This window comes from Lynx canadensis, chromosome C1, assembly GCF_007474595.2.
Source record: "Lynx canadensis isolate LIC74 chromosome C1, mLynCan4.pri.v2, whole genome shotgun sequence".
Taxonomy (NCBI): domain Eukaryota; kingdom Metazoa; phylum Chordata; class Mammalia; order Carnivora; family Felidae; genus Lynx; species Lynx canadensis.
Window position 1 is genome coordinate 27,317,442 of NC_044310.1, and position 17,344 is coordinate 27,334,785.

The following is a 17,344-nucleotide window of genomic DNA, read 5'->3' on the forward strand; positions in this document are numbered from 1 at the left end:
GTGAAGCAATCGCTCTAGAAGAATTTGCTCTAGAATTTGCTCTAGAAGAGGCTTGGTCTTGATTTAAATAGTTTCAGCAAATTTACTCTAGAAGAGTAAAATTTTTTTTTTTACTCTAGAAGAGTCTTGGTCTTGATTTAAATGGTTTCAGCAAGATGAAATTGAAGAAGGGAAAAATGGAAATTTTGAGCATGTGGAAAATTGCTCTAGGTATCAGGTCAGCTTACTGTGTACCAGAAAACGCCTTTTTCTCTCCTTTCTCTCCTACCTACCCATAGGCTAGAATTCAGTATTTTTCTTTCCCATTTATTACATTTTTAAGTGTGTTGTAAGTTTTACCAGTAATATGTAAGTATATTCTCATCATAATATATTTAGATTATTTAAGCAAAATAAAAAAATCATTCTTCACTTCTCTCTTCAGAGTTAACCACTGTTATCTTTTTGGTACATATCCTTCTAGATATCTTTCTACTGCTTTTACAAATAATGTGTGCACAAAAATAAACGTTGATTTGTGGATATTTAGTATTATTCTCACTATATTCCATTTTTTTAAATGTAAAAGTCTTGAATATCTTTCCATGTAAGTATATATAGGATAAAAATGTTTGCTAGGTAAAAACAGCCTTCAGTATATTCTTACTGGCTAGATAACGTAAGGATGATTTGGGGAATTGAAAGGATTGAGGGGAGTATATGTGTGTTCTCAAAAATCTCACAGTCTAGTAGAAGTGAAGCCTATAATAATTATAATGCATTGGAGTAAATGTTCTAATAGATATATGTATTAAGGTGGTATTTGAGCACAGAGGGAAGAGCATCACTCTTTTGATAGAGAAATTAATGTGTCAGGTAGTACTTGGAAATGGTAAAAGGGTTTTAGGATCATTTTCTAGGGGTAATATTTTACAGGTCTACTGTGGCCCAGAACGATTTAAGTAATTCACTAGATTCATTTCTCTGTCTTTTGTGAAATTTGTATCACTTGCCAGAAATTATTCTTTCTGGTGTCCTAAAGTATGGTCCTGAAAGTAGTATCTTTATCATATATGATTGTCTTTTAGAATTTTGGCAGCTTTAAATGGTTCAGGAATTACTTTAGTTAAATGCTTGTATTTCATCATGCAGAGGATTATGTGAATGTATTTTTTTCCTTTTTTTAGAGAGGTGGTTGACTCAATGGTTCAACATTTTAAAGTGACTATATTTGGGGATCGTAGACCAGTTTATGATGGAAAAAGAAGTCTTTACACAGCCAATCCACTTCCTGTGGCAACTACTGGGGTAAGATGCAGTTCTTTATTGGAAAGTTATACTTTGGTGATGTCTCCTTTTAAATGCACTTACTACATTTTATTATAGTCCATAGATACATAAGAGTGTATCATTTATCTTTTTTAACTTTTTATTTTGAAATAATTTAAAACATATAGAAAAGTTGCAAGAATCATTCAAAGAACTCATATAGACCCTTTACCCAGATTCACCAATTTTCCCTTTTTTCTCCCCAGATTATCTCCACAGGCACATTATTATTTTTTTAAGTTTACTTATTTATTTTGAGAGAAAGAGAGCATAAGTGAGTGGGAGAGGGGCAAAGAGAGAATCCCAAGCAAGCCCAATGCAGGGCTCAAACCCACAAACTGTGAGATCATGACCTGAGCTGAAACCAAGAGATGGATGCTCAATTGACTGAGCCCCCCAAGGGCCTCTCACCAGTGTTCTTTAACATTTGCCACATTTGTCTTATCATTGTCTTTTTTTTTTACTCTCTTTATATCTATACTTATTTAGAGAGAGAGAGACACATATGTACTTTTTTTCCTGAACCATCTCAACAGTAGGTTACATATATCACACCCTTTAATATGTATTTCCTAAGAACAAGGATAAAAATTAAAGTACAGTTATCTACTTCACTGAATTTTTCATCTGTATGATACTTTGGTCTGATCAACAACCCATATTCTTCCAGTGATGACTTTTAGCATTTTTTTTTTCCTCTGGTACAGAATTCAGTCCAGGTTTGTGATTGTATTTAGATACCATGTCTTTTTAGTCTTCATTATTCTAGAACAATTCCCCAGCATTTTTTGTTTTCCTTTCATGAAGTTAACATGGTGGAAGATTACAGGCAAGTTATTTTGTAGAGTGTCTCTTAGTCTGTGTTTGTTTGGTGTTTCCTCTTGATTAGATTCTGATTTCACATTTTTGGCAAGAATAATTACACAAGTGTTCTTTCTTATCAGTGGATCATATCAGGATACATTTATATGTGTTTGTTCCATTAATGATGGTACTAAGTTGATCACTTGATTAAGTTGGTATCTGCCAGGTTTCTCCTGTCAAGTTTTTTTTTTTTTCTCTTTAACTCTTGTGGGGAGATTTTATTTTTAATTGTGGTAAAATACACATAACATAAAATTTACCAGCTGAGGGCTCCTGGGTGGCTTAGTTGGTTAAGTGACTTCATTCAGCTCAGGTCATGGTCTCATGGTTTGTGAGTTCGAGGCCCACATTGGGCTTGCTGCTGTCAGTGAAGACCCTGCTTTGGATCCTTTGTCTCGTCTCCCTCTCTCTGCTCTTCCCTTGCTCATTCATTCTCTCAAAAAAAAAAGAAAAAGAAAAAAAGAAAATTTACCTTCTGAGCCATTTTTTAGGTCAGTTTAGTGGCATGAAGTACGTTCTCAGCCATCACCACCATCTATCTCCATAACTCTTTTTATCTTGTAAAACTGAAATTCTGTACTCGTGAAACACTACATCCCCATTCTTCCCTCTCCTCAGCCCCTAGCAACCACCATTCTACCTCTGTCTCTATGACTTTGACTACTCTCAGTGACTCATCTAAGTAGAATTATATGGTATTTGTCTTTTTGTGACTGACTTATTGCACTTGGCATTATGTCCTCAAGATTCATCCATGTTGTCACGTATGTCAGAATTTCCTTTTTAAGGATGAATAATATTCCATTGTATGTATATACCACATTTTGTTTATCCGTTCATCCATTGATGAGTACCTTTTGGCTATTGCAAACAATGCTGCTGTGAACATGGTTGTACAAATATCTGTTCCGGTTCCTGCTTTCAGTTCTTTTGTGTATAAGTGATAATTCTGGGGTGCCTGGGTGGCTCAGTCGATAAGTGGTAATTCTATTTTTAATATTTTGAGAAATCACCTTACTGTTTAGTACAGTGACTGCACCATTTTACATTCCCACTAACAATGCATAAGGGTTCCAAATTCTCCACACCCTTGCCAACACTTGTTTTCTGGTTTTTTTTTTTTATAGTAGCCATCTTAACGGATATGAGATTATATCTCATTGTGGTTTTGATTTGCATTTCCCTAATGATTAGTGAGTTGAGAATCTTTTCATGAGCTCTTAGAAGCTCATTTGTATATCTTCCTTCTTTGCCCGTTTTTTAAATTGCGTTTAGTTTTTGTTGTTGTTGAGTTTTAGGGATTCTGTATATATTCTTATCAGATACATGATTTGCAAATATTTTCTCACATTTTGTAGATTGCCTTTTCACTTTGTTGATTGTGTCCTCTGATGCACAGAAGTTTATAATTTTGATATGGGAAATACCTTAAGGATCTTCTTTCTCATTAGAGAAAGTATTTTTATTTTTTTGAGGGGTGGGGGAGCTGCGTGAGTGGAGGAGGGGCAGAGAGAAATGAAGAGAGAGAATCATTTTGGGGGCAGGGAAAGGACAGGGAAAGAAAATCTTAAACAAGCTCCATGCCCAGCACAGAGCCTAATGCAGGGCTCAGTCTCAAAACTATGAGATCATGATCTGAGCGGACAAGAATCGGATGCTTAACCGAATGGTCACCCAGACACCTCTCTCATTAGATTTTTAAGTAATTGATGATTTTTGCTTGGAAGGATTATTACTATGTAGTAATGGTGATTTTCTAATTCTGTCATTCCTTCAACATTTATTAGTTGATATTCGACTATAAGGGAGAGAATTTTCTTCTCCCTAATATATTTCCCCTTATTTATTTCACTGTCCCAGTTTTCCTAGATTTGGCCATTGGGAGCCACTTTAAGCTAGTTCCTGTATCCCTTTGACATGACACACTTTTTTTTGAGTACTTCCTTATTTTCTGGCACAAGATGTTCCAGGCTAATCTTATGTTTTCCCTGCTATACCCATGCAACTGGCCCTTTGTCAAAGGAACAGTGATTTCTTTTGGTTGGAGGATGCAACTTAGAAACTGAAATCTGGGTACTGAATGTATTCATTGCTGCTGGAATGCAGGTATTTGTAAAATGGACAGATGGGACATAAAAATACACAAATAAAAGAGACAATATATCATAAATATTATATGTCATGTAATGGACTTAACACATGTATCCTACAAATACTATTTACTGTGCAATATACAATATATATATTGGAAATCATGAGTTCAGAGTGATTCTTCCAAGTTTCAGTCTGTTTCCCCCAGGATTCTTTCTTTACTCCCCATGTTGCTTATTTGTATCTTCCTTCTTTTTTGAACCTCAAAACATCACCACTTTTACTCATTTGTTCAATCCTACCATATACATATAAAATCATATCTGAATTACTACACCATACCACTACAGAAAACAAACTTCCTCATTAGAGTTTAAGATTTTATTTTGTATGCAGTTCTTTCCCACGTGTACAGCCCCCAATATGTTCTGTGTTCAAGAGTTCATTGTATTTTTTTCCCCCTTCTTTCAGTATGGTTATGTTATTCATTTGAAACATATTTGGTTCCATTTGATTTTGTTTATATTTAGTTTTAATTTTTTTACTTCATTCTTCTTGATTTTGTTTTTAATTTTTAACTTATAAAACTTTATTAAAAAAAAACACAAAAAGGGGTACCTGGGTGGCTTGGTCAGTTAAGCCTCTGACTTCAGCTTAGGTCATGATCTCAAGCTTTGTGAGCTCGAGCCCCCGTCGGGCTGTGTGCTGACAGCTCAGAGCCTGGAGCCTCGTTTGGATTCTGTGTCTCCCTCTCTCTCTGCCCCTCTCCCACTCACAGTCTGTCTCTCTCTCTCAAAAATAAATGAACATTAAAATAAATAAATAAAAACACAAAAAACCCTTTATTTAATATGCTTCCAGAAGTCAAAACTGTACTGAGAAATATACTCAGAATTGTTCATTCCTCCTTTATTTCTTCTGGTCTGTTCCTTCCCATCCTTTGAAAGTAATCCATTTCTTTGTTTCTGATTGATGCTTCTTGCATTTCTTTTTGCTGAAATAAGATATATGAATATTTTCCCATTTTCTCCTTCTTTCTCACACAAAAGATGGCATATTATTTGTAATCTTCTCTACTTTGCTTTTTGTACTTAACAGCATAGCTTAGAAAGTATCTATTGATTTAGCATTGAGGTTGGTTTTTTATATTTTCCCTGTTTTTTCTTAAATATTTTTATAACTTAAACCTAAAAATACTTGTACTTATCTTTTTCAATTTATCAATTGACTGTTTTCCCATCAACAGGTAGATTTAGATGTTACTTTACCTGGGGAAGGTGGAAAAGATCGACCTTTCAAGGTGTCGATTAAGTTTGTCTCTCGGGTGAGTTGGCACCTACTACATGAAGTACTGACAGGACGGACCTTGCCTGAGCCGCTGGAATTAGACAAGCCAATCAGTACTAATCCTGTCCATGCTGTTGATGTGGTGCTACGACATCTGCCCTCCATGAAGTGGGTGCTTCTGGCTTTTTTTCCTTTTTAGATTTTAAGTGTGTAGGCTTTTTTCCCAAGAGTGAGTTGTGCAGGCTTCCTTTAATTAACCTTCACATGTTGTATATTTTGATGGCTTCATTTAGAGAATAGCATGCATACTAGTTCATTGACATGAGAAGTAAGTTACAGAAAAAACTCTGATTTTTGAAAGTAAATGCACGTTGTTAACTTAGCTATTCTGATAGATACCTCTTAGAAAAATGTCTAACCCTTTGTCTTAGAAGCTGTAAATCTTGAATAACTGATATGTTTTCAGATATATTCCTATAGTTAAATCCCCTTGTTCTAAAGGTAATTTTGCTGTTTATACAATAATATCAATTTGTATTGAAATTGCTGTTCTCTTAATCATACTTCACACAAGTGTGTGTTTGTATTTGTGTGCCTGTATATATAGGATCAATGTGTCCTTTTAAAGAAAAATATGTCTTGCAAACACATTTGTAGAAATAGCATTTTCTAAGATTGGAACTGGTTTTTCTTTTCATCTGTTTCTAAGAAAATATTTTAAATAAAATTTATTCTTACCCAAACTAACAGTTTTAGGAATAGAGAATTTCAGTGAAGGATGCTGACAGGTTTGTTTTGTTTCTCTTAGAATGGCTGCTTTTTGCTTTTCACAAATTTGGAGAATATTTATTTTCATATATTCCTAATGATAAGCATCATTATGATAAATTAAGTTTGTGTGCTCTAGACTTAACCTCTTCTGCAAATTTAAATACCTATATGGGAAGGAAAGGACTGAACATGACATTTTAATTTTTGTAGATATACGCCTGTGGGGCGTTCCTTTTTCTCAGCTCCCGAAGGATATGACCACCCTCTGGGAGGGGGCAGGGAAGTATGGTTTGGATTCCATCAATCTGTTCGGCCTGCCATGTGGAAAATGATGCTTAATATTGATGGTAAGGGAACTAAAACCATATTCTGTATTGGGTAGTTGATTCCTGTATTGCGCACATGCACCTGTGTGTGTGTGTGTGTGTGTGTGTGTGTGTGTGTGTGTGCGCGCGCGCGCGCGCAGTTTATATATAATTATATGTACTGGTGTCTTGAAGTTATATTTGGACATATATTAAGACAAAGTGGAAAAACTTTTGTGTTACATTTTATTTAGAAAGCCTTTCCACAGAAGTTGTCCTGGAATGCTATTAAGCGTGAAGTAAGCACATGAAAGCAAATATAGAAGCCTTGACATGATTATCTGAACAATCTCACTTTTGTCCATTTAATTCTTATTAATATTTCATTATGAGATACATGTTTTAAAGCAAGAGAAGTCTGTTGGTCATTTTGACCCCAGGTGTTATACCTACTGCTGATGCTTATAGTAGTACCAATTGCATTCTTATTTTTAGGTGTTTTCTATTAATGTTTTTGAGCATATTTAAAAGTAGGGAGAATAGTATGATAAACTACCGCCTATATGCAAACTGTCAAGTTTGTAGAAATACCTTTACTCCTCAATTAGAGTATTTTTAAATCAGATCCCGGATAGCAAGTTTTTTTGTTTCTGCTACTTAAGTATGTACCTCTAAAAACATGGGTGTTTCCTTACATAGTCATAATGCCATTATCATATGTAAGAAAATTTTAAGTAATCATTTGTAGCCTCTAATATTCTCTCCATAATCAGATTTCCTTGATCTCAAACATGTCTTTTTATAGTTACAATCCTAATTAGGATCCAAACAAGATCCATGTATCATGTTTGGCTGATCTGCCTTTTTAATGTAGTAGTCCCATTTCCTCCCTCTTGTTTTGTTTTTTCTTTTTTTTTTTTTTTATGCCATTGACTTGTTAGAGAAATTCACTTGTCCTGAAGAATATTAAAAAATCCACATTTGTCTTCTGTTCTTGTGGTGTCATTGCCTTGTTTCTCTGTCCCCTATATTTCCTGAAAGTGAAGTTGGCCCTAGAAGTTTGATTCAATTCTGGTTCAGAATACTTCATATGTGCTTCATGTTATATCATATTAAGAGGCGCACAGTATCTAGTGGTTCCAGTTTTAGTGATGCTAAGATTGACCAGTAGGTTCAGAGATCAGTCGGCCTCATCTCTCCATTGTAAATTTCCCAGTCAACTTTTCAATGACTAATATTTTATTTAATGATCATTGTTACCCAAATCATTTATTTCACTAGGGATTACCAACTGGTATTTTTTCTCATTCTTTTATTCCTTTTGAATTAGATGGAATTCTTATGTGAAAAATCACAATGTCCTATTGGTAATTTAGTAGTCATTGGTAGCTTTTTTGCTTTCTGGGACAGTAGGATATTTCAAGCTTATCTTATATTTCCTACCCTGTACCTGGAATCAGCCATTCCTTCAAGGATCCCTATGTCTCTTCAGATCACTATATAGTTTTTGCATTATTTTCAGCTGCATCTACCATTGTGGGTATATGTCATTGAGGAGCTATATCTCAGAAGTCCTCTTTCAGTGTATATTAGAGCTGTTTTTATTTGCCATTTCAGAACATCATTTCATGTATATGTAGATCTTTAGAATAGATTTCAGGACATAATGGGTCAAGGGCAAATGTGTTTGTAATTTTGGTCATTATTGCCGAATTGCCCTTTTTAGAGCTTCTAAATACTGTGCATTCGAGAATGAGACTACCTGTTTTGTTATGTCTTTGCCACTAGAGGTGTCAAACTCTAGATTCTATTAATTGCATTTGCAAGAAACAGTTTCCTTATCTACTTTTATTTTGCATTTGACCATCTTTTCATATGTGTAAGGGTCACCTTTTTTTTTATTAGCTATTTATATCTTTTGCCTTTTTTCTTTCTGTTGGATTTTTGGTTTTCTCATTTACTGAGAGCTTTCTAAATTAAGGAGATTAACTCCTTGTTTCACAAATTGTAGATATTATCCCTAATTATTTGTCTTTAACCTTTGGTACAGTCTTGTTTTTATTTTTTGCCATATAGAAATCTGTATTTGGTTGGGAGATGGTAAATACATACACACAAACACTTAAATGTATTAGTCATTTCTTTTATGACTTTTTAAATCCTATAGGGCTAGTCTCATTTTTCTCTTCAGGCTTTTCTAGGCTATCCTTACTTATTTTACCATGTAAACTTCAGGAACTTCTTACCTAGGTTCAGTGGGTGTGGGAGGATGGGCTGTAATTTTTTAAAATGTTTTATTTTTATTTATTTTGAGAAAGAGAGCAAAAGCACAAGTGGGAGAGAGAGAATCTTAAGCAGGCTCCATGCTGTCAGTGTGGAGCTGGAAGCGTGGGGTCCAATCCCATGAACTGTGAGATCGTGACCTGAGCCAAAATCAAGAGTTGGTCTCTCAACCAAGCTACCCAAGCACCCCAAGATGGACTATAATTTTTATTGAAATCTCATTACATTTAGAAATTGTTAGGACAAATTGGCATCTTTAAGATACTGAGTCTTTTCTGTCCAAGAAAATGCTATACCTTTCTATTGGTACAACATTAGTTTTGTTTTCTTCAGGAATGTTTTAAAGTTTACCTTACATGAAAGTTGCACGTATCTTCTTGTTATTCCTAGATATTCCACCCCCCCTTTTTTGCTATTAAATGGGTTTTATAGATTCTAACTGGTTATTGTTTACATACATGAAGGCTTTTGACTTCTGTGTACTTTATGTCTGCCTTATTACATTTATGTTTATAGTAGTTATTCAGGTGGTATTCTTGGCATTTCTAGTTATAATCGTTTCATCTACAAATAGTGATAGGTTTAACTATTCCTTTGGATTTTTATACTTCTAATTTTTGTCTTATCAAATTATATTGACTAATTAGACAGTGTTAAGGAGTAGTGACTAGCAGGCATCCTCTTTACCTTAGGAATGCTTCCAATGTTTCTGCATTAACTATGATACATATATATGTATGTGTATGTATACGAGCATCTGATGATTCCTATTTTATTAAGTACTTTTTAAAAAAATGTTTTATTCATGTTTTGAGAGACAGAGACAGACCATGAATGGGGGAGGGGCAGAGAGAGAGAGGAAGACACAGAATCCAAAGCAGGCTCTAGGCTCCAAGCTGTCAGCACAGAGCCTGATGTGGGGCTCAAACTCACAAACCGTGAGATCATGACCTGAGCCAAAGTCAGACACTTAACCGACTGAGCCATCCAGGGGCTCCTTATTAAGTACTTTTAATCAATAATAGATAGTGAATTTTGTCAGATTCCTTTTCAACGTCTGTGGAGCTGATAAGATATTTGTCTTTTTAACAAACGTTGAACCGAACTTGTATTTCTGGATTCTTTTAATGTGATACTGTATTCTGCTTGCTAATGTTTTGCCTTTTTAATCAAAATGCAAAAGTAAGTTTGACCTGATCTGTATGTAATCTTCTTTTTTGTGTGTGATCTTTTTCAAGTTTTGGTATTAATCTTATATCTCATAAAGAATTTACAAGTTTTGTTTTCTAAAATGTACAACAGTTTTTAAATAGTACTAAACTTGTTAACTCTTTCAAGGTTTGATAGAATTCTCTTGTGAAGTCTGGTGTTGTGGTATGTTTTGTTTTCTTGATGCATAATAGCTCTTTGAAAATTGTTCCATTTGTTTTGTGAAAACTAGTTTTTTTAGGCTCAGTTTGTGGTTCAGATTTGGTAGATTTTATCTTACCAGAAAATTATTTTACCTGTATTTGATATTTTATAGAAAGTTTTACAAAGTCATTTCTTATTTTTTGAAATTGTGTCTACTTCTGTGGTTTCCTCCCCTTTCTTATTTTGTATATCTGTGTTTTGTCCATTTTACTCTTGATTAGGATGGAGTAGTTTAAACAACTGATTTCAGTGCCTCCCCAAACCCCCAGCAAAAGAGCTTTTGAATGTTTTGGGTTTTTTTTAAGCTCTCTGGCTTTCTGTTTTCTAACTCCTTAATTTCTGCTTTTAGCTTTATAAATGTTTTCCTCTACTTTTTTCAGTTACTTTAGTTGTTTTTCTAACTTTTTGAGCTATATTAGTAATTCATTTACTTTCATCTTTTCTTAATGATGAAAGTATTTAAAGTAATGAATTTTCTTCTGATCACTGTTTTAGCTACATCCCAAAGCCTCTAATATGTAGGATTTTTATTATTGTCCAGAAACACCACGAATTGCATTCATATTTTCATTATTATCCAAATATTACTTGAGATTTTTGAAATTTGCAGGTTGAAGATCTTTTTATTTTCTGTTATCCATTATTTATTTTCCAATTTTCTGATTTTCTTGGGTTGTTAATCAGAGGATATGGCGTGTATTTCCCCTATTAGAATTTGTTGAAGTATGTTTTGTAGTCTGATACATAGTCAATTTTTGTGAACGTTTAATAGCTATTTGAAAATAGGTATATTTATTTATTATGATAGAGTTAAATGAATATCCATCTGTGCTTACCATTTTGATTAGGTTGTTTAGATCATTTCTTAGTTACTTTTGTTTAATTGTTCTCTAAGACTAGGGGAAATAACTTAAAAATTTCTATTATTATTGTGTCTCTCCTCATATCTCCTGTGATTTCTGCTTTCTTAATGTTACTGCTACATTTTTAAGAGCATACACACACACACACACACACACACACACCTGTTCATCGTGAATTGTACCTTTTACATGATAAAGTGAATTTTTTTTTTTAATTTTTTTTTAACGTTTATTTATTTTTGAGACAGAGAGAGACACAGCATGAACGGGGGAGGGTCAGAGAGAGGGAGACACAGAATCTGAAACAGGCTCCAGGCTCTGAGCTGTCAGCACAGAGCCCGACGCGGGGCTCGAACTCACAGACCGCGAGATCATGACCTGAGCCGAAGTCGGACACTTAACCGACTGAGCCACCCAGGCGCCCCAAAATGAATTTTTTTTTTTTTAACTTTGGGCCAAAAGTCTGCATTATCTAATGAAAGGATTATAATTTATGTGTGTGTGAACCTTATCCTATATGTTAACTTCTTTCCTGTCCTTTACCTTTTTTAATATTTTCTGAATCAGAGATGCATCTTGGTGATAGCATAGAATGGTTTTGCTTTATGGGTCAGTGTAAAGCTTTTTTTTTCTGTTAATAGATTAGTTGCCAGATAGATAGGAAGGAAATACATGCTTGGTCTTAGTTATGTCAGATTATTTTATATTTTCTGATTATATATGTTTTGAAACTTTAAGTGGTCTCTTTTCTGTGCTTTTTAAATGATAATTTTGATATTGAGAAGAGTTTTTTTTCCCTGCTAGTGGTAAATCTTTATACCTTTACCTTCATGTAATACTCATGTTTCTTTCTTTTAACTTTTTTTTTTTTTTTTGTAGTATGGTTGACATGTTACCTTTCAGGTGTACAACATAATGATTCGACAAGTTTATTATGCTATGCTCATCACTCATCTTTCTCTTTTAAAAAAAATTTTTTTTTTTTTATTTTATTTTAGAGAGAGAGAGGGAGAGAGTATGAGTGGGAGAGAATTTTAAGCAGGCTCCATGCTCAGGGCAGAGCCTGATATGGGACTCCATCCCACAACTCTGGGATTATGACCTGAGCTGAAATCAAGAGTCAGATGCTCAACCGACTGAGCCACCAGGCACCCTCATCTTTCTCGTTTTTAAAGCAGTGTCTTTTTTCCTTAATAAGTAATAATTCAGTTAGCTTTATTCTCTTCCTTTTTTTTCTCCCTCTCTTTTACTGACTACTTTTAGCCAATATAGCAATATTTTATTGTTCTTTATAATTTTGTTTAAACTTTTACTACTTGACTTTCAACAGTGACTCCTATCTATTACTATAAGGTACAGTGAGTTTATTCTTCTTTTTATTTTTCTACTGTCATTGGTTTATTTGTATATACTGTTATTCCTGCATTCTTGGAGCATGTAACAGTTGCATTCCATTCTGTCACCTGTATATCCATTTGTTTTAACCTTAAATCTGCAATTAAATGTATTTGTGCTGTCAGTCCTGCTGAAATTTTTCCTGTCATCTACTAGTTGCAGTTTGTCCTCAAGTTGTTTCTTCAAGAAGGGCTCATGAATAAGAGCTAAGTATTTACATACTGAAAACCATTTGCCTATAGCATTATTCCTGAAGGATTGTCTAAAACAAAATTATTGACTTATACTTTCTGGAGTATCTTCTAAGTATTTGTCTACTGTCTTCTGACATTGAATGTTCGGTAGAGAAGTATGATATCTGCTTGATTTTCTTTCCCCTTGGAGGGGCCTGCTTTTTTTGTCTGGCTGCTGAAACTTATCTGGTTGCTTTAACACTAATTTCACTACATTTTTTATTGTTGTTGACCATTTTGGGTCAGTTTCCAAGGGATTCCCTTTGAAAATGGAAGTTTTGAGTCTTTTTTAATTTTTTAAATTTAATTTTTAAATTTATCTTGAGAGACAGAGAACAGAGCAGGGGAGGAGCAGAGAGCAAGGGAGAGAGAGAATCCCAAGCAGACTCCATGCTCAGCACAGAGCCCAACTCAGGGTTCTCACAACTGTGAGATGACCTTAGCCGAAATCAAGAGTTGGACACTTAGCCTACTGAGCCACCCGACACCCCAGTTTTTCTTTGTTTATATTTAAGTTAATTTCTTTTAAAAAGTAACTGTTCTCTTTGCTCCTTACTATACCTTTTGTGGTGTAATTTTTACCATGTGCTTATATTTTTTGACTTTTAAAAATCTTTTTCTTCCATTTCTTTCATGAATTTTTCAGTACTTTTGTTTTTACCTCTTCCTGTTGACTGGCTGTCTCTTCCCTGAGTTGTTAAATTTCTGCTCTGATATTTTACTTTTTTTTTTCTTAAGTTTATTTATTTAAGTAATTTCTCCATTCAGCATAGGGCTCAAAATCACTACCCAAGATCAAGAGTCCCGTGCTCTTCTGACTGAGCCAGCCAGCGGCCCCTCTGAGATTTTCTTAATAGCTGCATTAAGAATTTTTGAATTCATGTTATGAAGTAGTGTTACAGTTTTCATCTACTTTGTGATAATTTTTTGTTGAGTTTTATTTGTCAAGGATGTTGTACTGTCTTACATTTTTATGGTGTCTTTGTATGGATACTTACCACTTTTTTGTTATTCATATTTAATGAGATGAGCTTTTCCAAACCACCTGTTTGAAGAGACTAGTCAGGAAGAAGAATTGGAAGAGGACATTAGGAGTGAGGTGGTTGTCCAGGTTTCTGTGTTCAAGGCCTCTGTCCTCAGATGTTCTGATGGATTCTTTCTTCAAAATATAGGTACATCTCCTATGCCTCTTAGTAATTTACAAGTGTAAGAGGTGTGAGCTGTCAGCTACCAGGTCCTTATTAGTTTCTGCTCCCAAGGGATACAGCTCCTGCCTTTTAAAGTGCCTGCTTGAAATGTTAACAGAGAATTTGTGAACGGTATACAGGAGTTCTTTGCGGTATTCTTTGGACATTTCTGTAACTTTGAAATTACAGATAAAAAGTACATGCCTTGGTTTTAGAAGAGTTGTAGTATCTGAGATCTGTCACTTGTAGACTACCCTCCACTCATTCTCATGGCACTTTCTCCACCTCCTTTTTCTACTTCCTTCTGAGATTCTGCCATTCAGCCTCAGTTCTAAACATTGCAGTTCCTGCTTATGATAGAACCCTCTGTTTCTGGGAATTAAAATTTGCTGTTCCCCAACTAGGCTCTTTTCATACTTCATGTCTTCTCCCTTGCCTAGGTTCTACCAGTCCCAAGTACTTTAGGCCATATTTAGTTATAATTTGGCATTTCAGGTTTTTATTGTCTCCTAGGTTCACTGAATACAATGTTTTAAAAACATTCTCTTTGTTGTTCTATATTGGGTTCTAGGAGAAAAGGGGGAAAATTTGGAAGTAAATTGCTGTTTTCCTACTGGAACTTAAAGTCTAGCTTTGGATATTATTAAATTTCTAAATAATAAATTGGTCAAATAAATCACAAAGAAAATATTAAATATTTGAACTGCAGGATAATGAAAATACATATCAGAACTGGTATGATTAGCTAAAGCAATGCTTAGAGAGAATTTAAAACCTTAAATGCCTATTAGAAAAGAAGAAAAGCATCAGTACCTAAGTATTCATTTCAACAAGTTATAAAAATAAAGAAAAATTAAATGCAAAGCAAATAGAAGGAAATAAGAGTTAAAAACAGGACTTAATGAAATACAAAACAAATTTATTTCTATTCTGTAGGTAGAGAGTTTTGAAAAGTTTTTAAGAAGGATAGTGACATGATCATATTTGTTTTCCAGAAAGAGACCTCTGGCAGCAGTGTGGAGAATAGATAGAGGAGAAAAAACTAATCTCAGGAGCCAGTTAGGAGGCTTTTTCAATCCCTAGTTCAGGTAAGAGATGGTGATGGTCTAATGTGGGGTGGAGAGAAAGGAACATATTACAAGGAATAAGTTGAAAAAATAGGTTTCAGAACCATGTCCAGGAAAAAACAACAAAAAAACAAAAAAAAACAAAAAAACTTTGGGTATAGTTACTGGTACATGGTACTGACTGGAAATGAATAGACCAGAAGGTTTACTAGGTTATTGAAGGAATTGTTTTTAGAAATAAACTACAGACCTGGTATATCTGTCAGGTTCAACCAGAGAAGCAGAACCGGTGGGAGGTCTATGTAGAGAGAGAGATTCAGCTTACAAGTTGTAGGGGTTAGCAAGGCAAGTCTGAAATCCTTAGAATAGGCTGTCAGGAAGGGCAGACTGGGATTCTTGGGTATGGACTAAAGCTGCTGTTCATAGGTAGAAGTTTTTCTCTCTCTTAGGGAAGCCTCAGCCCTGCTTTAAGGCCTTTCAGCTAACTGAATGAGAGTCACCCAGATTATCCAGGATAATTTCCTTTACTTAGTCAACTGATTATGAATTTTACTTACATCTATAAAACACCTGCACAGTAATACCTAGATTAATGTTTGAATAGCTGACAACTAGTAGCCCAGCCAAGTTGACACATTAAAACAAAAACATACCTAGCCTGCAAAGTTCTGTGATCATTCAGTCTTTGAAATAACCTTTATGTTCCTAACCAACCCTTCAGGCTCAGTGATTGTGCTGTATTATAAACTAGCTTCCAAGAAGGGCATACTCGCCAACATACACTCAGAGTAGTGACTCATTCATACCAGGTGTGAATGGTGATGCTGTCAGTTGAATTCAGAGATGGATCTGCTGTCGCTGGTTAGTTGGCAGTGTACACCATATATAAATAGATAAAATGTTAACATATCCAAAACTTGAAGTTCCTATGGAACATATGGATAGAAACGCCAGTGTGTCATTGGAAATGCAGATATGAAAATCTGTAGTGGTGGGAGCTAAAAGTAAAACTTTGGAGACTGTTCAGTATGTAAATCCATATTTGAAACTGTAGAAGTGGAAAAACTTTTTTTTTAATGTTTATTTATTTTTGAGAGAGAGAAAGACAGCGCAAATGGGGATGGGGCAGAGAGAGAGAGACAGAAGATCCGAAGCAGGCTCTGTGCTGACAGCAGAGAGCCCGATGCAGGGCTCAAACTCACAGACCATGAGATCGTGACCTGTGCCAAAGTCAGACAGTTAACCAACTGAGCCATCCAGGCACCACAAAGTAGGAAAACTTCTTTAGGAATAGTATTTAGAGTAAAAACCAGAATGAGGACAAACCCATGGCAAATACTAGTATTTAAGGGAGGAAGAAAGACCAGTGAGCAAATTAATGATTATCGCAGCAGTATGAGAGCCCAAAAATGGTGTCAAGGAAGCCAAGGGAGGAAACATATTCAAAGAGTGGATGATTTCACAGTTAAGCAGTGGGAGCTTTTCCAATAAAACCAAGAGTAAAACAAGGATGTCAGGACTATGATATTTAGATATATTGTGTTTGCCAACTTCTGTTCTTCTTACAGGTTTCAGTCTACATGTTACTTCCTTGAGAAGCAATGTTTGATACCCATCTCTCCCCCCTACATCCAGCCATCCCCCAAGTCTGAATTAGGTATTTATTTCATTCATGTATTCCCATAGCACAGTGTACTTCCCCTATAATACAGCATGTGTCACTCTGAATTATAAATGTTTTACTGTTCTTTCTCCTATTAGAATGAAAGTTCTGCAAAGGTAGGGACTGTCCATCTTATTCACCAGTGTACGTATCCTCCATGCTTAGCACAATTCTGGGTCATACTAAGCAAAGAATAATTAGATAAAACTAAGAGCATAGAGAAGGAGTATCCCAAATGAGCCTGGAAAGTTAGAAAAATATTTGGAGGAGTAAGTGATGCCTTAGCTGAGCTTTAACAAACATGAGATCAAGAGTTGGATTGAAAAGGAGGTACATAGGAATAAAGATTTTTGAGAAGTCTCTAAAATAAAAACTTGATTGAAAAGACATAAGAGAAAATCTAAATGAAATGAAATGAAATATAATAGGCTTATTGAGAAGGTTCAATTTGATTGTCAGTTTTCCCAAAATTAACCTGTAAATGTAATTAAAATTTTTATTTTTTATTTATTATTATTATTATTAGGGGTTTTTTTTGTTTTTTTTTTTTGTTTTTTTTTTTTTTTTGAGAGAGGGAGAGAGAGAACATGAATGGAGGAGGGACAGAGAGAGTG

At 34.8% G+C, this 17,344-nt stretch overlaps 1 protein-coding gene across 2 annotated transcripts in view; it reads left to right on the plus strand.

Annotated features, from left to right (window-relative positions):
* Window positions 1-17,344, plus strand: part of AGO3 (argonaute RISC catalytic component 3) — a 124,305-nt gene that overhangs the window by 44,055 nt on the left and 62,906 nt on the right. The window contains exons 3-5 of one of the 2 annotated variants that reach the window (XM_030325783.1): window positions 1,167-1,287; window positions 5,510-5,718; window positions 6,532-6,668. In XM_030325783.1, coding sequence (XP_030181643.1) covers window positions 1,167-1,287; window positions 5,510-5,718; window positions 6,532-6,668 — 467 coding nt within the window. Of the gene's footprint in view, window positions 1-1,166; window positions 1,288-5,509; window positions 5,719-6,531; window positions 6,669-13,470; window positions 13,986-14,995; window positions 15,089-16,635; window positions 16,725-17,344 lie in introns of those variants that run through there. The other variant, XM_030325784.1, reaches the window with a different exon arrangement.